Source organism: Megalobrama amblycephala, linkage group LG21 (genome assembly GCF_018812025.1).
Source record: "Megalobrama amblycephala isolate DHTTF-2021 linkage group LG21, ASM1881202v1, whole genome shotgun sequence".
Classification (NCBI taxonomy): Eukaryota; Metazoa; Chordata; class Actinopteri; order Cypriniformes; family Xenocyprididae; genus Megalobrama; species Megalobrama amblycephala.
This window is the reverse complement of record NC_063064.1, coordinates 8,772,201-8,786,550: the sequence shown is the minus strand read 5'-3', so window position 1 is coordinate 8,786,550 and position 14,350 is coordinate 8,772,201. Positions and strand designations below refer to the sequence as shown.

General features: G+C 36.8%; 1 protein-coding gene across 3 annotated transcripts; it reads left to right on the top strand.

Moving 5' to 3' along the window:
- Positions 1-1,980: 1,980 nt before the first annotated feature.
- LOC125257010 (THAP domain-containing protein 1-like) lies at positions 1,981-12,704 on the top strand. Of its 3 annotated transcripts, none has more exons than XM_048173415.1 (3): positions 1,981-2,220; positions 11,355-11,599; positions 11,630-12,704. In XM_048173415.1, the coding sequence occupies exons 1-3, from the start codon at positions 2,043-2,045 to the stop codon at positions 12,065-12,067; spliced, it is 861 nt and encodes a 286-aa protein (XP_048029372.1). In that variant the 5' UTR covers positions 1,981-2,042; the 3' UTR covers positions 12,068-12,704. The 3 variants fall into 3 exon arrangements, with proteins under 3 accessions (XP_048029372.1, XP_048029373.1, XP_048029371.1); XM_048173416.1 differs by having other exon boundaries at positions 11,355-11,629; positions 11,660-12,704; XM_048173414.1 differs by having other exon boundaries at positions 11,355-12,704.
- The last annotated feature ends 1,646 nt before the right edge of the window (positions 12,705-14,350 follow it).

The window sequence follows — 14,350 nt, the reverse complement described above, 5'->3', positions numbered from 1 at the left end:
TTACACACCCTCACGTCGTTCCACACCCGTAAGACCTTCGTTCATCTTCGGAACACATTATTTTTGATGAAATCTGTTTTTTTTTTTATCCTCCATTGAAAGCAACGAAATTACCACATTCAATGCCCAGAAAAGTAGTAAAATTAACATTAAAATAGTCAACATGACTAGAGGTTCAACCTTAATGTTGTGAAGCGATGAGAATACTTTTTGTGTGCAAAAATAAAACAAACATAACGACTTTATTCAACAATTTTCCCTCTTCCCTGCAGTCTGTTGCGCAGTTGGCACAGTGCTGCGTTTCCGGGTTTACGTCCAAACGCCGGCTCATTATTGGACGGCTCCTGCGTCAGCATCACACACATGCCTCGTGCTGCTCACGTGAACAGGCGTCAGCCAATACTGAGTCACAGTTCGGACGTAGAACCTGGAAGCGCTGCAACGAATATAGTGTAGCAGAATGACGGGAGAGACGAATTTCTTGAATAAAGTCGTTATGTTTGTTTTGTTTTTGAGCACAAAAAATATTCTCGTCGCATCATAACATTAAAGGGATAGTTCACCCAAAAATGAAAATTTGATGTTTATCTGCTTACCCCCAGCGCATCCAAGATGTAGGTGACTTTGTTTCTTCAGTAGAACACAAATGATGATTTTTAACTCCAGCCGTTGCCGGCTGTCAAATAATGGGAGTGAATGGGAACACAATATATAAGAGTCGAAAAAACTTACACAGACAAATCCAAATTAAATCCTCGGCTGTGACAAATAATCCTGACACGAAACGATCGGTTTTTGCGAGAAACCGAACAGTATTTATTATTTTTTACCTCTAATACACCACTATGTCCAACTGCGTTCAGCATTCGCTTAGTGAGGTCTGATCGCGCTCTGACAACGAAAGTAATGCCTAGCACTCACTGAAGTATAAGCGCGAGACATCACGTACGTTGTCAGAGCGCGATTTTTTTCATAGCTTTGGTATATTTGGAGCTTTAGTTTTCAAATACCCGTCAAGATCAATCTTACAGGAAAGAAAGGTTTAGAACCATTATATTTGCAGTTGTGTGTATAGTGTTTGGCTAGTAGAAAGCATATTAAGTAAGGAATAATTTAATAATTTAAAAATAAGGCACACCCACTTGACCTTTTTCAATAATTCAAAGAGAAGTCACATACACGAAGTGAGGTTGAATAAACATTAGAATCTCTGATGCAAAATATCTGCATGGGTCAATGGCCATGAAATGGCCAACAGCAATGACACTCTAGAGGGAACTGTATCAAAAAACATAGCATATTCTTGAGCAGAATTTTGTGCTTCTCTAAAAAATCTGAGTAGATAGAAGTTAAGAAGTTGTCCAGCTTCTTGAACGAGTTATCAAAAAGAGTTATTTATTTTTGTAGAGAATGTTCTTATTATTCCAAGCATTTTGTGTGGAGAAATGTTATATTTGGGCCAAAAGCATCCGCTGTTGAAAACTGGAAACTTGATTAGGATCTTTGTGACATCATAATTACAAAATAAAAGAAAATTCAAGGCACCAACTTCAATAATATATATATGTATATATAATTAGGGATAATATTTGAAACTGATGAGGAATTAAACAGTTCTTAAACCAATTAATTTAAAGTAGTGATGTCCAGATTAGTGGCTTTTTAATTTTTCCAAAGAAAATTGTATACCATTCAGTTTTTTAGCACTTCTTTATCAAACTCCAAGCAAAGAACTGTGTAAGTAAGTGTGGACAGGACAAAACTTTTAGAGCTTTTAGAAAGTAAAATTCCTTCTTGTCTCTTTGCAGAGTTGAATTCCTTTGGGATTGATCTTTTCTTTTTTCTTTTTCTTTTCTTCTTTATTTATTTTTATTAAATGCCATTCACATTATAAATAATAAACATGACAACAGTCATTTCCAATATAGACTACTGGGATTTTTTTTCTTCCGGAACCAGTTGCACCTGACGTCACAGTAGGCGGAAGTCACTGCTGTTTCACCCACTGAGTGGCAGCTTGAAAGCAAAAAAACACTCCTAAAATGGGAAAGAGCTGTTGTGTGACTGATTGTAAAAACAGATTCAACAAGGAATCGGACCTATCTTTTTACAGACTGCCGAAAGCAAAAGAAAAGAGAAGCAAATGGATCGCTGCGATTCGTAGAAACAACTGGAATCCAGGCAGCGAAACGTGGATTTGCAGTTGCCATTTTGTGTCAGGTATGGTGAATTTGGGCAGTACACCCCCACGAGTTCGCGAGGTTTTTTGTCAGCCGAACCCCTTTAGGCGTAAAATATTTTCATGTACCCCCTGAGATTTTACTACACCTCCCTAAGATTTTAATTTAGCTTGCTGCCATCACACTGGTCCAAAAATGTCATAATATAGATGGGCCTTTATCTTTAACACTTCAATTCAAACTTGTTCATTTGAAGTCAACGTTTGCTGGTGTCAGGGGTGGCTTTTTTCGTTTTATTCTTCGACGTTTTTACCATTAAATATTCATTTTGTAGTGAGCAATATTTAGAAATTACGACGAAATAAACGTTGCTTTATTAGAGAAATAGCGGATCATTTTGTTTTCATTTTCTATTAGCCCATATAATGTTGTTATGGTATCATTTATACTCTGTTTAATATTTCTGATTACGTTACGTTATATTATTCTTTGCCAGTCCTTAATTGCTTGCTCTAATTAAATCTAATCCAAAATCCTTTTAATCTTAAAACGAAATCATGAAAGTGTATAAACATTCCCAGTCTTTCCCCCCCAAAAACATACATTTAGTGGATAGAATGCACTATATGGTTATAGACAAAAAAAGAATGAAAAAACGAGCAAGAATGTGGGAGAAAATGGCCTAATTTGACCACATGGTACACTATGAGTGTAAATCAGATGGAAAAACATATTGACACTATCAAATGTATGTTGGTTAAGTTAAAATAAGCAACTCTGCAGTAGTTTCACAATCAAATGTTAGTTTGTGTAACAGCTGTTGGCTCATTTACTTGTAGCATATCCTAACCATACCTGTGGCAAATCATTAAATAAACACAACACAATCTATACAATTATGTGCATAGATGAATAATTATGTTTTAAGCTTCGCTTTGTTCGACGTTGACATAATAACTTCTTCCAGTGTCTGTGATCCAGAGAGCACTCACTAATATTTTCACTTTAAAAGGTTAGTTCACCCAAAAATGAAAATTCTGTCATTTATTACTTACCCTCATGCCTGTTCCACACCCGTAAGACCTTCGTTAATCTTTCGGAACACAAATTAAGATATTTATAGTTGAAATCTCATGGCTCAGTGAGGCCTGCATAGGGAAGCAATGACATTTCCTCTCTCAACGATCCATTAAATGCACTAAAAACATATTTAAATCGGTTCATGTGAGTACAGTGGTTCAATATTAATATTATAAAGCGACGAGAATATTTTTGGAGCGCCAAAAAAACAAAATAACGACTTATTTAGTGATGGCCGATTTCAAAACACTGCTTCAGGAAGCATTCGGAAGCACAAATAAATCAGTGTATTCGAATCTGCTGTTCGGAGCGCCAAAGTCACGTGATTTCAGTCGTTGGCGGTTTGACGCGTTCTGAATCATGATTCGACACACTGATTCATTTGTGCTTCCGATGCTTCATGAAGCATTGTTTTGAAATTCGGCCATCACTAAATAAGTAATTATTTTGGGGTTTTTTTGGCACTCCAATTAATATTCTCGTCGCTTTATAATATTAATATTGAAACCACTGTACTCACATGAACCGATTTAAATATGTTTTTATTACCTTTATGGATCTTGAGAGAGGAAGTGTCATTGCTTCCTATGGAGGCCTCACGGAGCCAACGGATTTCAACTAAAATATCTTAATTTGTGTTCCGAAGATTAACGAAGGGTGTGGAACGGCATGAGGGTAAGTAATAAATGGCAGAATTTTCATTTTTGGGTGAACTAACCCTTTAAAGATATTTTTGATAAAATCCTGATGGCTCAGTGAGCCTCCATTGCCAGCCAAAAAATAAATAAATGACTACTTTATCCAACAATATCTAGTGATGGGCGATTTTTAAAAACACTGCTTCATGAAGTTTCGAAGCTTTAAGAATCTTTTGTTTTGAATCAGTGGATTGGAGCGTGTATTCAAACTGCCAATGTCTTGTAGGGTTGCACAATTAATCAGATGATTGGGGGGAAAAAAAACATTGCTTAAATGATCTGGCTTAGTGCGATTATGAAATCGCAAAGCTGCGATTATTTTTTTTATGTGCGGCTTGCAATGAACATGGCTCCAAATGCTAATCACTGAAAGCATTGCGAGTTTGATCGCTTATAATGTGCATTTGAAAAAACAACATGCGTCAAACATCTTTCCAGACATGAGAAGCATTTATTAAGCATATTGTCCTAACAAAAGACAACATTTAATAACGGTTTTACTCCAAACTCACTTCATATTGACAGTTGAGCATCCTTCTGTGAGATGATGTGACTTCTTACACAGAATAAGGCAGTCGTGTGTTTATTAGTCATGTTTAATCAATCAAAGCGTTTCAGTCTTCTGTTTATTCAGCTACAGCAATAGTATGGGATTTCTTGGAATGATGCGTTCTACAAAATATAAAAAATATTGACGTATTGTCCGTGACGTCACCCGTAGATTTCTGAAGAGCATTTTTGAAGCGAAAATGAGGCCGCTGCCATCTTAGCAGCACGTCACTGCACGTCACTCCCAGATAACTGAAAATGGGCAAAGAGGCGGGACGTGGTTGGAACTGAGGCGCTGATTGCTGAACGCACGCCCACCTAGCTCGACGTGATCATGTTATCAGGCTAAGGAGTTATCTGTCTGTCTTAAATATTATAAATAAGTTGTATCATTAGAAAATTCTAAAGGTTTACTGTCAATCTACAGAGTCTTTTTTTTAATATTTTCACTTTAAAAGGTTAGTTCACCCAAAAATGACAAATTCTGTAATTTATTACTTACCCTCATGCTGTTCCACACCCGTAAGACCTTCGTTAATCTTTCGGAACACAAATTAAGATATTATTAGTTGAAATCTCATGGCTCCGTGAGGCCTGCATAGGGAAGCAATGACATTTCCTCTCTCAAGATCCATAAAGGTACTAAAAACATATTTAAATCAGTTCATGTGAGTACAGTGGTTCAATATTAATATTATAAAGCGACGAGAATATTTTTGGAGCGCCAAAAAACACAAAATAATGACTTATTTAGTGATGGCCGATTTCAAAACACTGCTTCAGGAAGCATTGGAACACAAATGAATCAGTGTATTGAATCTGCTGTTCGGAGCGCCAAAGTCACGTGATTTCAGCCGTTGGCGGTTTGACGTGATTCTGAATCATGATTCGACACACTGATTCATTTGTGCTCCGATGCTTCATGAAGCAGTTGTTTTGAAATTGGCCATCACTAAATAAGTCAATTATTTTGGGGTTTTTTTACTCCATTAAAATAATTTATAATATTAATATTGAAACCACTGTACTCACATGAACCGATTTAAATATGTTTTTAGTACCTTTATGGATCTTGAGAGAGGAAGTGTCATTGCTTCCTATGGAGGCCTCACGGCGCCAATGGATTTCGACTAAAATATCTTAATTTGTGTTCCGAAGATTAACGAAGGGTGTGGAACGGCATGAGGGTAAGTAATAAATGGCAGAATTTTCATTTTTGGGTGAACTAACCCTTTAAGATATTTTTGATAAAATCTGATGGCTCAGTGAGGCCTCCATTGCCAGCCAAAAAATAAATAAATGACGACTTTATCCAACAATATCTAGTGATGGGCGATTTTTAAAAACACTGCTTCATGAAGTTTCGAAGCTTTAAGAATCTTTTGTTTTGAATCAGTGGATTGGAGCATGTATTAAACTGCCAATGTCTTGTAGGGTTGCACAATTAATCAGATGATTGGGGGGAAAAAAAACATTGCTTAAACGATTTGGCTTAGTGCGATTATGAAATCGCAAAGCTGCGATTATTTTTTTTTTATGTGCGGCTTGTCAATGAACTATGGCTCCAAATGCTAATCCATCTGAAAGCATTGCGAGTTTGATTCGCTTATAATGTGCATTTGAAAAAACAACATGTCAAACATCTTTCCAGACATGAGAAGCATTTATTAGCATCTTGTCTAACAAAAGACAACATTTAATAACGGTTTTACTCCAAACTCACTTCATAACGACAGTTGAGCATCCTTCTGTGAGATGATGTGGCTTCTTACACAGAATAAGGCAGTCGTGTGTTTATTAGTCATGTTTAATTAATCAAAGCGTTTCAATCTTCTGTTTATTCAGCTACAGCAATAGTATGGGATTTCTTGGAATGATGCGTTCTACAAAATATAAAAAATATTGGACGTATTGTCCGTGACGTCACCCATAGATTTCTGAAGAGCATTTTTGAAGCGAAAATGAGGCCGCTGCCATCTTAGCAGCACGTCACTGCACCTCACTCCCAGATAACTGAAAATGGGCAAAGAGGTTGGACGTGGTTGGAACTGAGGCGCTGATTGCTGAACGCACGCCCACCTAGCTCGACGTGATCATGTTATCAGGCTAAGGAGCTTATCTGTCTGTCTTAAATATTATAAATAAGTTGTATCATTAGAAAATTCTAGAAGGTTTACTGTCAATCTACAGGAGTCTTTTTTTTTTTAAGATATAGATGCTCCAACACCAGTAACTAATTTGTGTTGGGTGTGCAAATAACAACACGAAAAATCAAACAGGACTCCATACCTTTATAATGAAATAGCAATCGTGAGATCAATCTAATCCATGGCATTTGGGTAAAATGTCCATGAGTGTCCATTTGAAAAACAAAAAAACAGTACTTTTTGTCCACAAAAGTGTAAAATTCATGAAGTATTGATTTATTATCCATTGTTTGCATCAAATTTCTTCTGAATGATCTGCCCTCCATCATCGTTCTTCAAGAAACAATGCAACCTGAGCAGCGTTTATATTGTTAAACTGTATATGATCGTATATATCTCAAACAAATGAGCCTGCATCCAAAGTATAATTTTTCATAATGCAGCAGTTAATATCCAAGCAGTGCTGTCAGAGTTTTATATCCTCCTGCTATTGTCATTGTAGTAAATCTCAGGAACAAAACTTTTAGCCAATGCCACAATCCAACAATGTGTGTTCTGTTTATCTTCCACATATGTGCACATCTACACAAGCGCACATCTGTCTCAAGTCTCGACCATTAACGCAGCAAGCCATATTATTTTATATTTGTGAAAAATAATCTGCTGAGGTAAAATGATGGCTCATAGACAGCAGCGGCAATCCACCTGTCACTCAAGTGACCACGCCCTTAATTATCCAGAACTTTAAGGCTTAAAAGTGCCCTAGAATTGAAAATTGAATTTACCTCAGCATAGTTAAAAAATTAGAGTTCTGTACATGAAAATGACATACAGTGAGCCTCAAACACCATTGTGTCCTCCTTCATATGTAAATCTAATGCGTGAAAAACACCACTAAAAAACAGGCAAATCTCAACATAACACCAACTGTGACGCAACAGTCAATGGTTTGATGTTAATAGGTTGTCATTAAATCTAAAGAAAACAAAGTTTATGATTTTTGGTAATAAAAAAAAAAGGATAGTATATACTATCAATAGCAGAACAAAAATAATGAAAGTAGGGAAATTAGGTTTTTGGGTGTGTTATTAGATGAAGGGTTGACTGAAACCACATTATCATACATACAAAAAAAGATATCAGTTTGATTAAATAAGGTAAAATATGTGTTAGATTATAAGGCATTGAGAACTTTGTATTGTGCACTGGTGTTGCCCTACATCAGCTACTGTGTGGAGGTGTGGGGAAACACATATCAAAGCAATACAGAGTCACTCTTTCTATTACAAAAGAGAGTCATACGAATTATATTTAAAACAGATTATAGAGAGCACACAAATGCCTTATTTTTTGGCTCTAAATTGTTAAAATTTAAAGAATTGGTGGAATTACGGACACTTATTGTTATGTTTAAAGCAAAAAATAGAGTACTGCCCACAAACCTTCAACATTTATTTGTCCTTATAGAAAATGAAGGAAGAAGAAAGGGACATTTTAGGTATCAAACTGTAAGGACAACAGCAAAACAAATGTGTACTTCAGTGGTGGGAGTGAAAGTTTGGAATTCACTACAAAATGAATTAAAGCAATGTAAGAATATATTTCAGTTTAAAAAAAGATTTAAAGAGAAAACAATGGATTTGTATGAACACTTATAGAAATTGATGATGATGATGATGATGATGATGATGGTTGTGATCATGGTTTGCTTTTGTTTTGGATGAATACTCATAGAAATTGATGATGATGATGATGATGATGATGATGTGGTTGTGATCATGGTTTGCTTTTGCTTTGAAATCTGTTTTAGGTTGATGTTTTGGTTTCTAGTTTGTTTCATTTGTTATTGTCATGCATTGACGGGGATTTGATATGTTGAATTTTTTTTTTTTTATTGTTGAGGGGGCAGGAAATATAAGACATTCTTCACCCTGCCTCCTTTTCATCATGGTTTTATAAATTATATATATGAAGATGATGAAGTAAGATTTGTTGGGAAAAAAAAAAATATCCATGAATGAAATAAACATTTATCTATCTATCTATCTATCTATCTATCTATTAATATGTATCATTCAGAATCAAATGTAAACATCCGAACACTTTGTAAAGATTCATTTTGAGAGAGCTGTGTGAATTTATACAACAGTTCTGTCTGGTTCTCAAATTTGATTGGCTGATAGCCGTGCGATATTTCAGTGATAACAGCACTCCTACCTTTTCACCATTTGTATCACTCCGCTTGAAGTGACCGTCATGGCGGCCAATCAAATCCACCGTAATTTTTGAGAATACTACTTGTTGTACCATGAACTGTTGTTTTAATAGTTTTTTAGACGAGAATGTAGTTGCTTAGACCTGAAATATGTGACTCATATTTAATGAGAGCGCCTATTTTACAATTTGTTTAGACGTTTTCGCAGATGCGAGGTCCAGGGCGTCAGCTGCCGTTAGTGCTTGTGTAAGCACCGAGAACAGCTTCATCTCGGCCAGTGCTTCAGGGGTTTACCGCTGGCTCTTATAGTGGTTAAACATGAGCCATAATTCAATTTGAGAACATAAAACGGGCAATCTTTGGTCTTATTAATCTATTATTTGTTCCAGAGCAAGTCGAATTGTGCTATGTTAGATTTGATAATAATAAATGTTACCTTACATCCTTTATATTGCATAGCATATTGGCTACAACTATACGGGAAATATCAGACGAAGACTATTCTCCAGTTTTTTTAGCGCTGTGATGTTATGGAAAACTCCTATAGCTGTAAAAAGGACAAATACAAGATTGCTTCCCTCAGCGGACATTCAAACAGACTTTTATAATGGATATAATATTATGGACATCGACTTGAAGAATGAATGCAATGCAATATATCAGACAGGTAATAGCCTACTCTCTCAGACGATCTCTCTCTCTCAATTCTGTACAAAATTCAATGAGTTTCAATGGAGGGTCTCAACGTTCCTTCGTCACTAGTGACGTTTTAGAATTAGTAACGGAGGCTTGGTCCAACTGTCAACTTGAGATTTGAATCTGTGGCGGAAGGAAGTAGTGCTGCACAAAAGAGGGTTTTAAAGACACTCCGTTGTTGTTTTTATTTGTTTACACACTCGTGCCGTCGAACTGTTGTATAAACGCAATATCACACTCGTAGCCATGCGATATGGCTGTATATCAGCACGCTGTGATTACCTACAGACGAATCACAGCCGTGCTGATATACAGCCATATCGCACGGCTACTCGTGTGATATTGCTCATGTATTCTATTGTTTATACAATGTATTATGGAGTTGTGACTCTTGCGAGCTTGGGGACGAGGATCACGAGCATTTAAAGGGGACACGCACTGAATCGGCGCATATTTAATTATGCCCCAAAATAGGCAGTTAAAACGTATATTAAAAAATCCATGGGGTGTTTTGAGCTGAAACTTCACAGACACATTCTGGGGACACCTTAGACTTTTATCACATCTTGTAAAATAGTGTTCAAGGGCACCTTTTAATATAATTTAAACGGATGAGTTATAAAAAAAATTCACCCCCCTCAGTTTTCATGAAAGGCAAAATTAGCTGTATAGACCAAAACCACAATTTGATCCAGGCTGTAAACATGTTTTTTTTCTGCTGTAAACTTGGCCATTTTAACATGTGGGTCAATGAAATTCTGCTCTCTTTTGGACCCTGTCCCTAGCGGCCAGTCGATGAATGGCAGTTTAAGTCACTTCCGTATTGGCTTTACGAGAAACTGGGGGAGGTTGCCGCTTGGTTCTGCTTTGGCACCAGGACATATTTGCAGTTTCTGTGTGAGAGTGCCCTCTGGCTTTCAGATGGAGAAGCATTTACTACTGATCACAGAGCCGTACAGCTCTGACAAGCTGCTCATAAAATAATCAGCCAAATCAATCGTGCGAATAAATCATGCAGCCCTAAAGTCACGTGAACCATTGAAATTTAGTTTTACAATCTCTTTATGAACTTTTTGAAGCATCAAAGTGGTAGTTGTGTAGGCTGTCAATGAAGGAACAGAAAACTCTCAGATTTGGAAGATGAACAAATGTCTTGCAGGTTTAAACAACAAGCCACGCAAAATCGCGTTCAGTATCGAAGATGAATCGACTTCGATAATGAACCCGATTTTGCGTGGCTTATCAGTGAACTACGGCTCTGTCTATTAAAAGGCGCTCCATTTTAAAGCAGGTGATGGCGATTTAGAGGTAATCAGGGAACCGGCTTTACTGACGAAATGCGTGTGAGAATCGCATGCGATATATCGCCCAGCCCCTAACATGAATTGAAATATCAAAATGTTTCGAAACACTTATGACGTAACGAAGCCTTGTTTACTGAAATCATGTGGCAGTTTGATACACACTCCGAACCACTGATTTGAAACAAAAGATTCATAAAGCTTCGAAGTTTAATGAAGTTGATGAGTTTACGATGCGTAAAATACTCTGTGCATATTGAAATCAATGAGTAGTTCACTTACGACGCTGTAAAGATCCAGAGAGTGAAAGTCTCAAAATCTCTAATTTAGGCGAGTGAACATATCTGTGCTAAAGATTTTCATAGCCTCTAACTCAATCACTGGCGATTGAAATCTAACAATTTACTAGCCAGTAGCTAATGATAGAGATTATTGAGAGATTTAGTCCAAATGTTGTTACTATAGTAAAATCTTTTTGTTTCTTTCAGGAAAAAAGAGCGATGATCCACTACACCCTGACTATGTGCCAAGTTTATTCAGTTTCACCTCCAAAACTGATCGAACTCGCGCTGTCAAAAACCTGGAAAGATATCAACGATTTCGAGAAGTTTCTGTGAAAAGATTTGTCAGTGCCAACACAAGTAAAGAGCTAGCTGCAACAGCTCTCATGAACCTGTATCAAAGTTCCACATTAAAGAAAGAGGTCCAGATGGTTGAAATCCAAGGAACTGAGGTCCAGACGGTTGAAGTCCAAGGCACTGAGGTCCAGACGGTTGAAGTCCAAGGCACTGAGGTCCAGACGGATGAGACACACAGTGACATCGCCTCTTTACACGAACAGATTAAATCTTTAAACTCTGAATGTCAATCACTGAGAGAAAAAGTTCACGAATTGGAAAGCGAGTTGAAACTTCATGTACTTGATCCCTCACAATTTGATGACAGCAAAATTAAATTTTTCACAGGACTGCCCAGTTTACAGACTTTCATGCTGTTGTTCAGCTCTGTGTCATCAGTTGTTCCAGTTACTACAAAACATTCACTCAAGCCTACTCAGGAACTTCTTCTTACACTGATGAAGCTGCGCCTCAATCTGTCCGAGGAATTCTTAGGTCACCTTTTCAGGATTCATCAGTCAACGGTATCAAGAATTCTTCGTCGCTGGATACATGTCCGTGGAGCCTTTAATTCATTAAAGTAAAAATAAGGCCTTAATTAGCATTAAAATGTTTGGCATTAAAATTGTTTCTAAGATCTTACAAATGCAACTGAACCAACACTGGTTTTCACTCACTGCTTTTTGAAATCGTAAAACCTTGTCACTGTATTGCAACGACTTGCAGTAAATGCCATTTTACACAAAATGAGTTTGAGTCACATTTAGAACATAGTGTGCAAGATTCTTCTTTTTTTTTACATAGCTTAATCTTAAACTTTTTTTAGTAGACAGAAGTTGACAGCATTTCACCTAATTTGTGAGGAGATGTGAATTAAAAACTGTTGCCAACTAAATGGAGATTTTTCTTTGGTTTTCCATCAAAATAAAAGCCCCCAAATCGAATGCATAAAAGGGAATTATGACAGAATTATAATATTATTATATTACTATTTGTATCCCCACATAAAAATGTATTATTTTTTCATTGCACTAGTAATATTACAAAAGTTTATTTTTTCTTTAAAGATAAAAACTTTGTAAAAAAATACTTTGTGTTATATACCCTGCCATTCAATTTAAAATGTGATTGTCAAATGACACCTCCCTGTAATGTTCTGATGAAAACTGAGACTGATATTTGTAAAGAAAGCTTGACAAATAAAAATGATACTCTGCATGATATGGCCTGCTGAGATTCTTCTAGTTTCAGCAGTTTTTACACCAACACAATTGGGTTAGGTGCTAATAATTCAGCACTTGTATTATACTGTATATACCGTGGTCACAATAGACTTTGAGCATGCAAAATCTGAACAGACACTGCAACTGTCATGATATGACGTAACATTCAGTGGCATCTTGTTTAAAAACATAATTCAACATATATCCAAAATCTAAAAATATCTACTCCACTTTATTGCAGTACTGTAGATTTAAAGTTTGCATTCTTGTAATTAAGCTAAGATGTCACACCAGGACATTGATCTTGTATTAGTCACGTCTTCAAGTGATAGCCTACGAATTTCGCAGGTCAGAGTTCACCAAACTTGAACTGGAATAATGAAATTTGCATGATCTTATTTTTCCAGTCTGCTGCTTTCACATCTGCATGGAAGTCAATGGAATGAAAAGTGTGACTGACCCTTAAAAAGAATTTCAGAATTAGAATCTGGGGAATCAAACAATGAGTTAATTATCAATAACATTCTGTGTTCATTTTGTTATTCTTACTATTTATTATAATTATTTATTATCAATAAACACTGAATAACTGTGCATACAAAAGACTGAGTCTCTCTGTATCGCTCAGGCTGCACTGCAGTGTCTATTCACAGGCGCGATCCCACTACTGATCGGCACGGGGGCTTTGACCTGCTCCGTCTCCGACCTGGGCCGGTTCACCCCTCCTTAGACGACCTGGTAGTCCCGGGCTCCCCCAGGAGCACCATATCGATACCGAACTTAGTGCGGACACCCGATCGACATAGTCCACTGCAGCCCAGAACCCCTGAGCTCAAGCGATCCTCCAGCCTCAGCCTCCCAGTAGCTTGGATTACAGGCGCGCGCCACTGCACCCGGCGAGAACTGCGAGAATCAGCGCTGCTACTGAATCTAGTGCGCTCACAGCGACCTCTAGTGTGTGAAAACAGTTTAGGTTACAATTACAGTTTTTTTCGATTGCTAAAATACCTTTGTCCATTCTGTAGTCACATTTTCAAAACTCTAAACACATTTAGCAGAACATCCGTCTGTTGTGACCATACCATTAACACAATTCGTGTCGTTTTCACACAAAATGCAATCAATTAACATGTTTCTAAAATGCTTACATTTTCTTTTCATATAAGCTTACCCCATACCAGAATCATGGATCTTTCTGTTGTTTTTGAAATCATGTTGAGTGCACATTGTCGCTGTTATCAGAGGCGCAACAGTGTTCTCTTTGCGCTCGTGCACACTGCAGATTCACACGGACGAGCGCTTCAGTCTATCGCTTAACTGTTGCAGAGACTCTCTATTCGTTACGTTGAAATCACAAAACAAAATACATATAAACACTTCCCTGTTCTTGATATACAATCACTGATGAACATCTTTGGTTTTAATGAGAAAAAAAAAAATTAAACATGGATGGATTAGAACCCTGAACCTCTTGCACGCTAAACAAAAGTGCTACCATTAGTCCATCAGGACAACACATTATTACATGGGGATCCACATATATAATTATAATACTAATAATACTAATATATAATACTATAATAATAATAATAATACTATATAATAATAATATAATAATACTATAAATAATACTAATGTACATAC

Excerpts from the sequence above, each read along its gene's own strand:
- LOC125257010 (XM_048173414.1), top strand. The coding sequence starts at position 2,043 with ATGGGAAAGAGCTGTTGTGTGACTGATTGTAAAAACAGATTCAACAAG. Across the intron at positions 2,221-11,354 it reads CAGTTGCCATTTTGTGTCAG|GAAAAAAGAGCGATGATCCA; the intron begins GTATGGTGAATT and ends TGTTTCTTTCAG.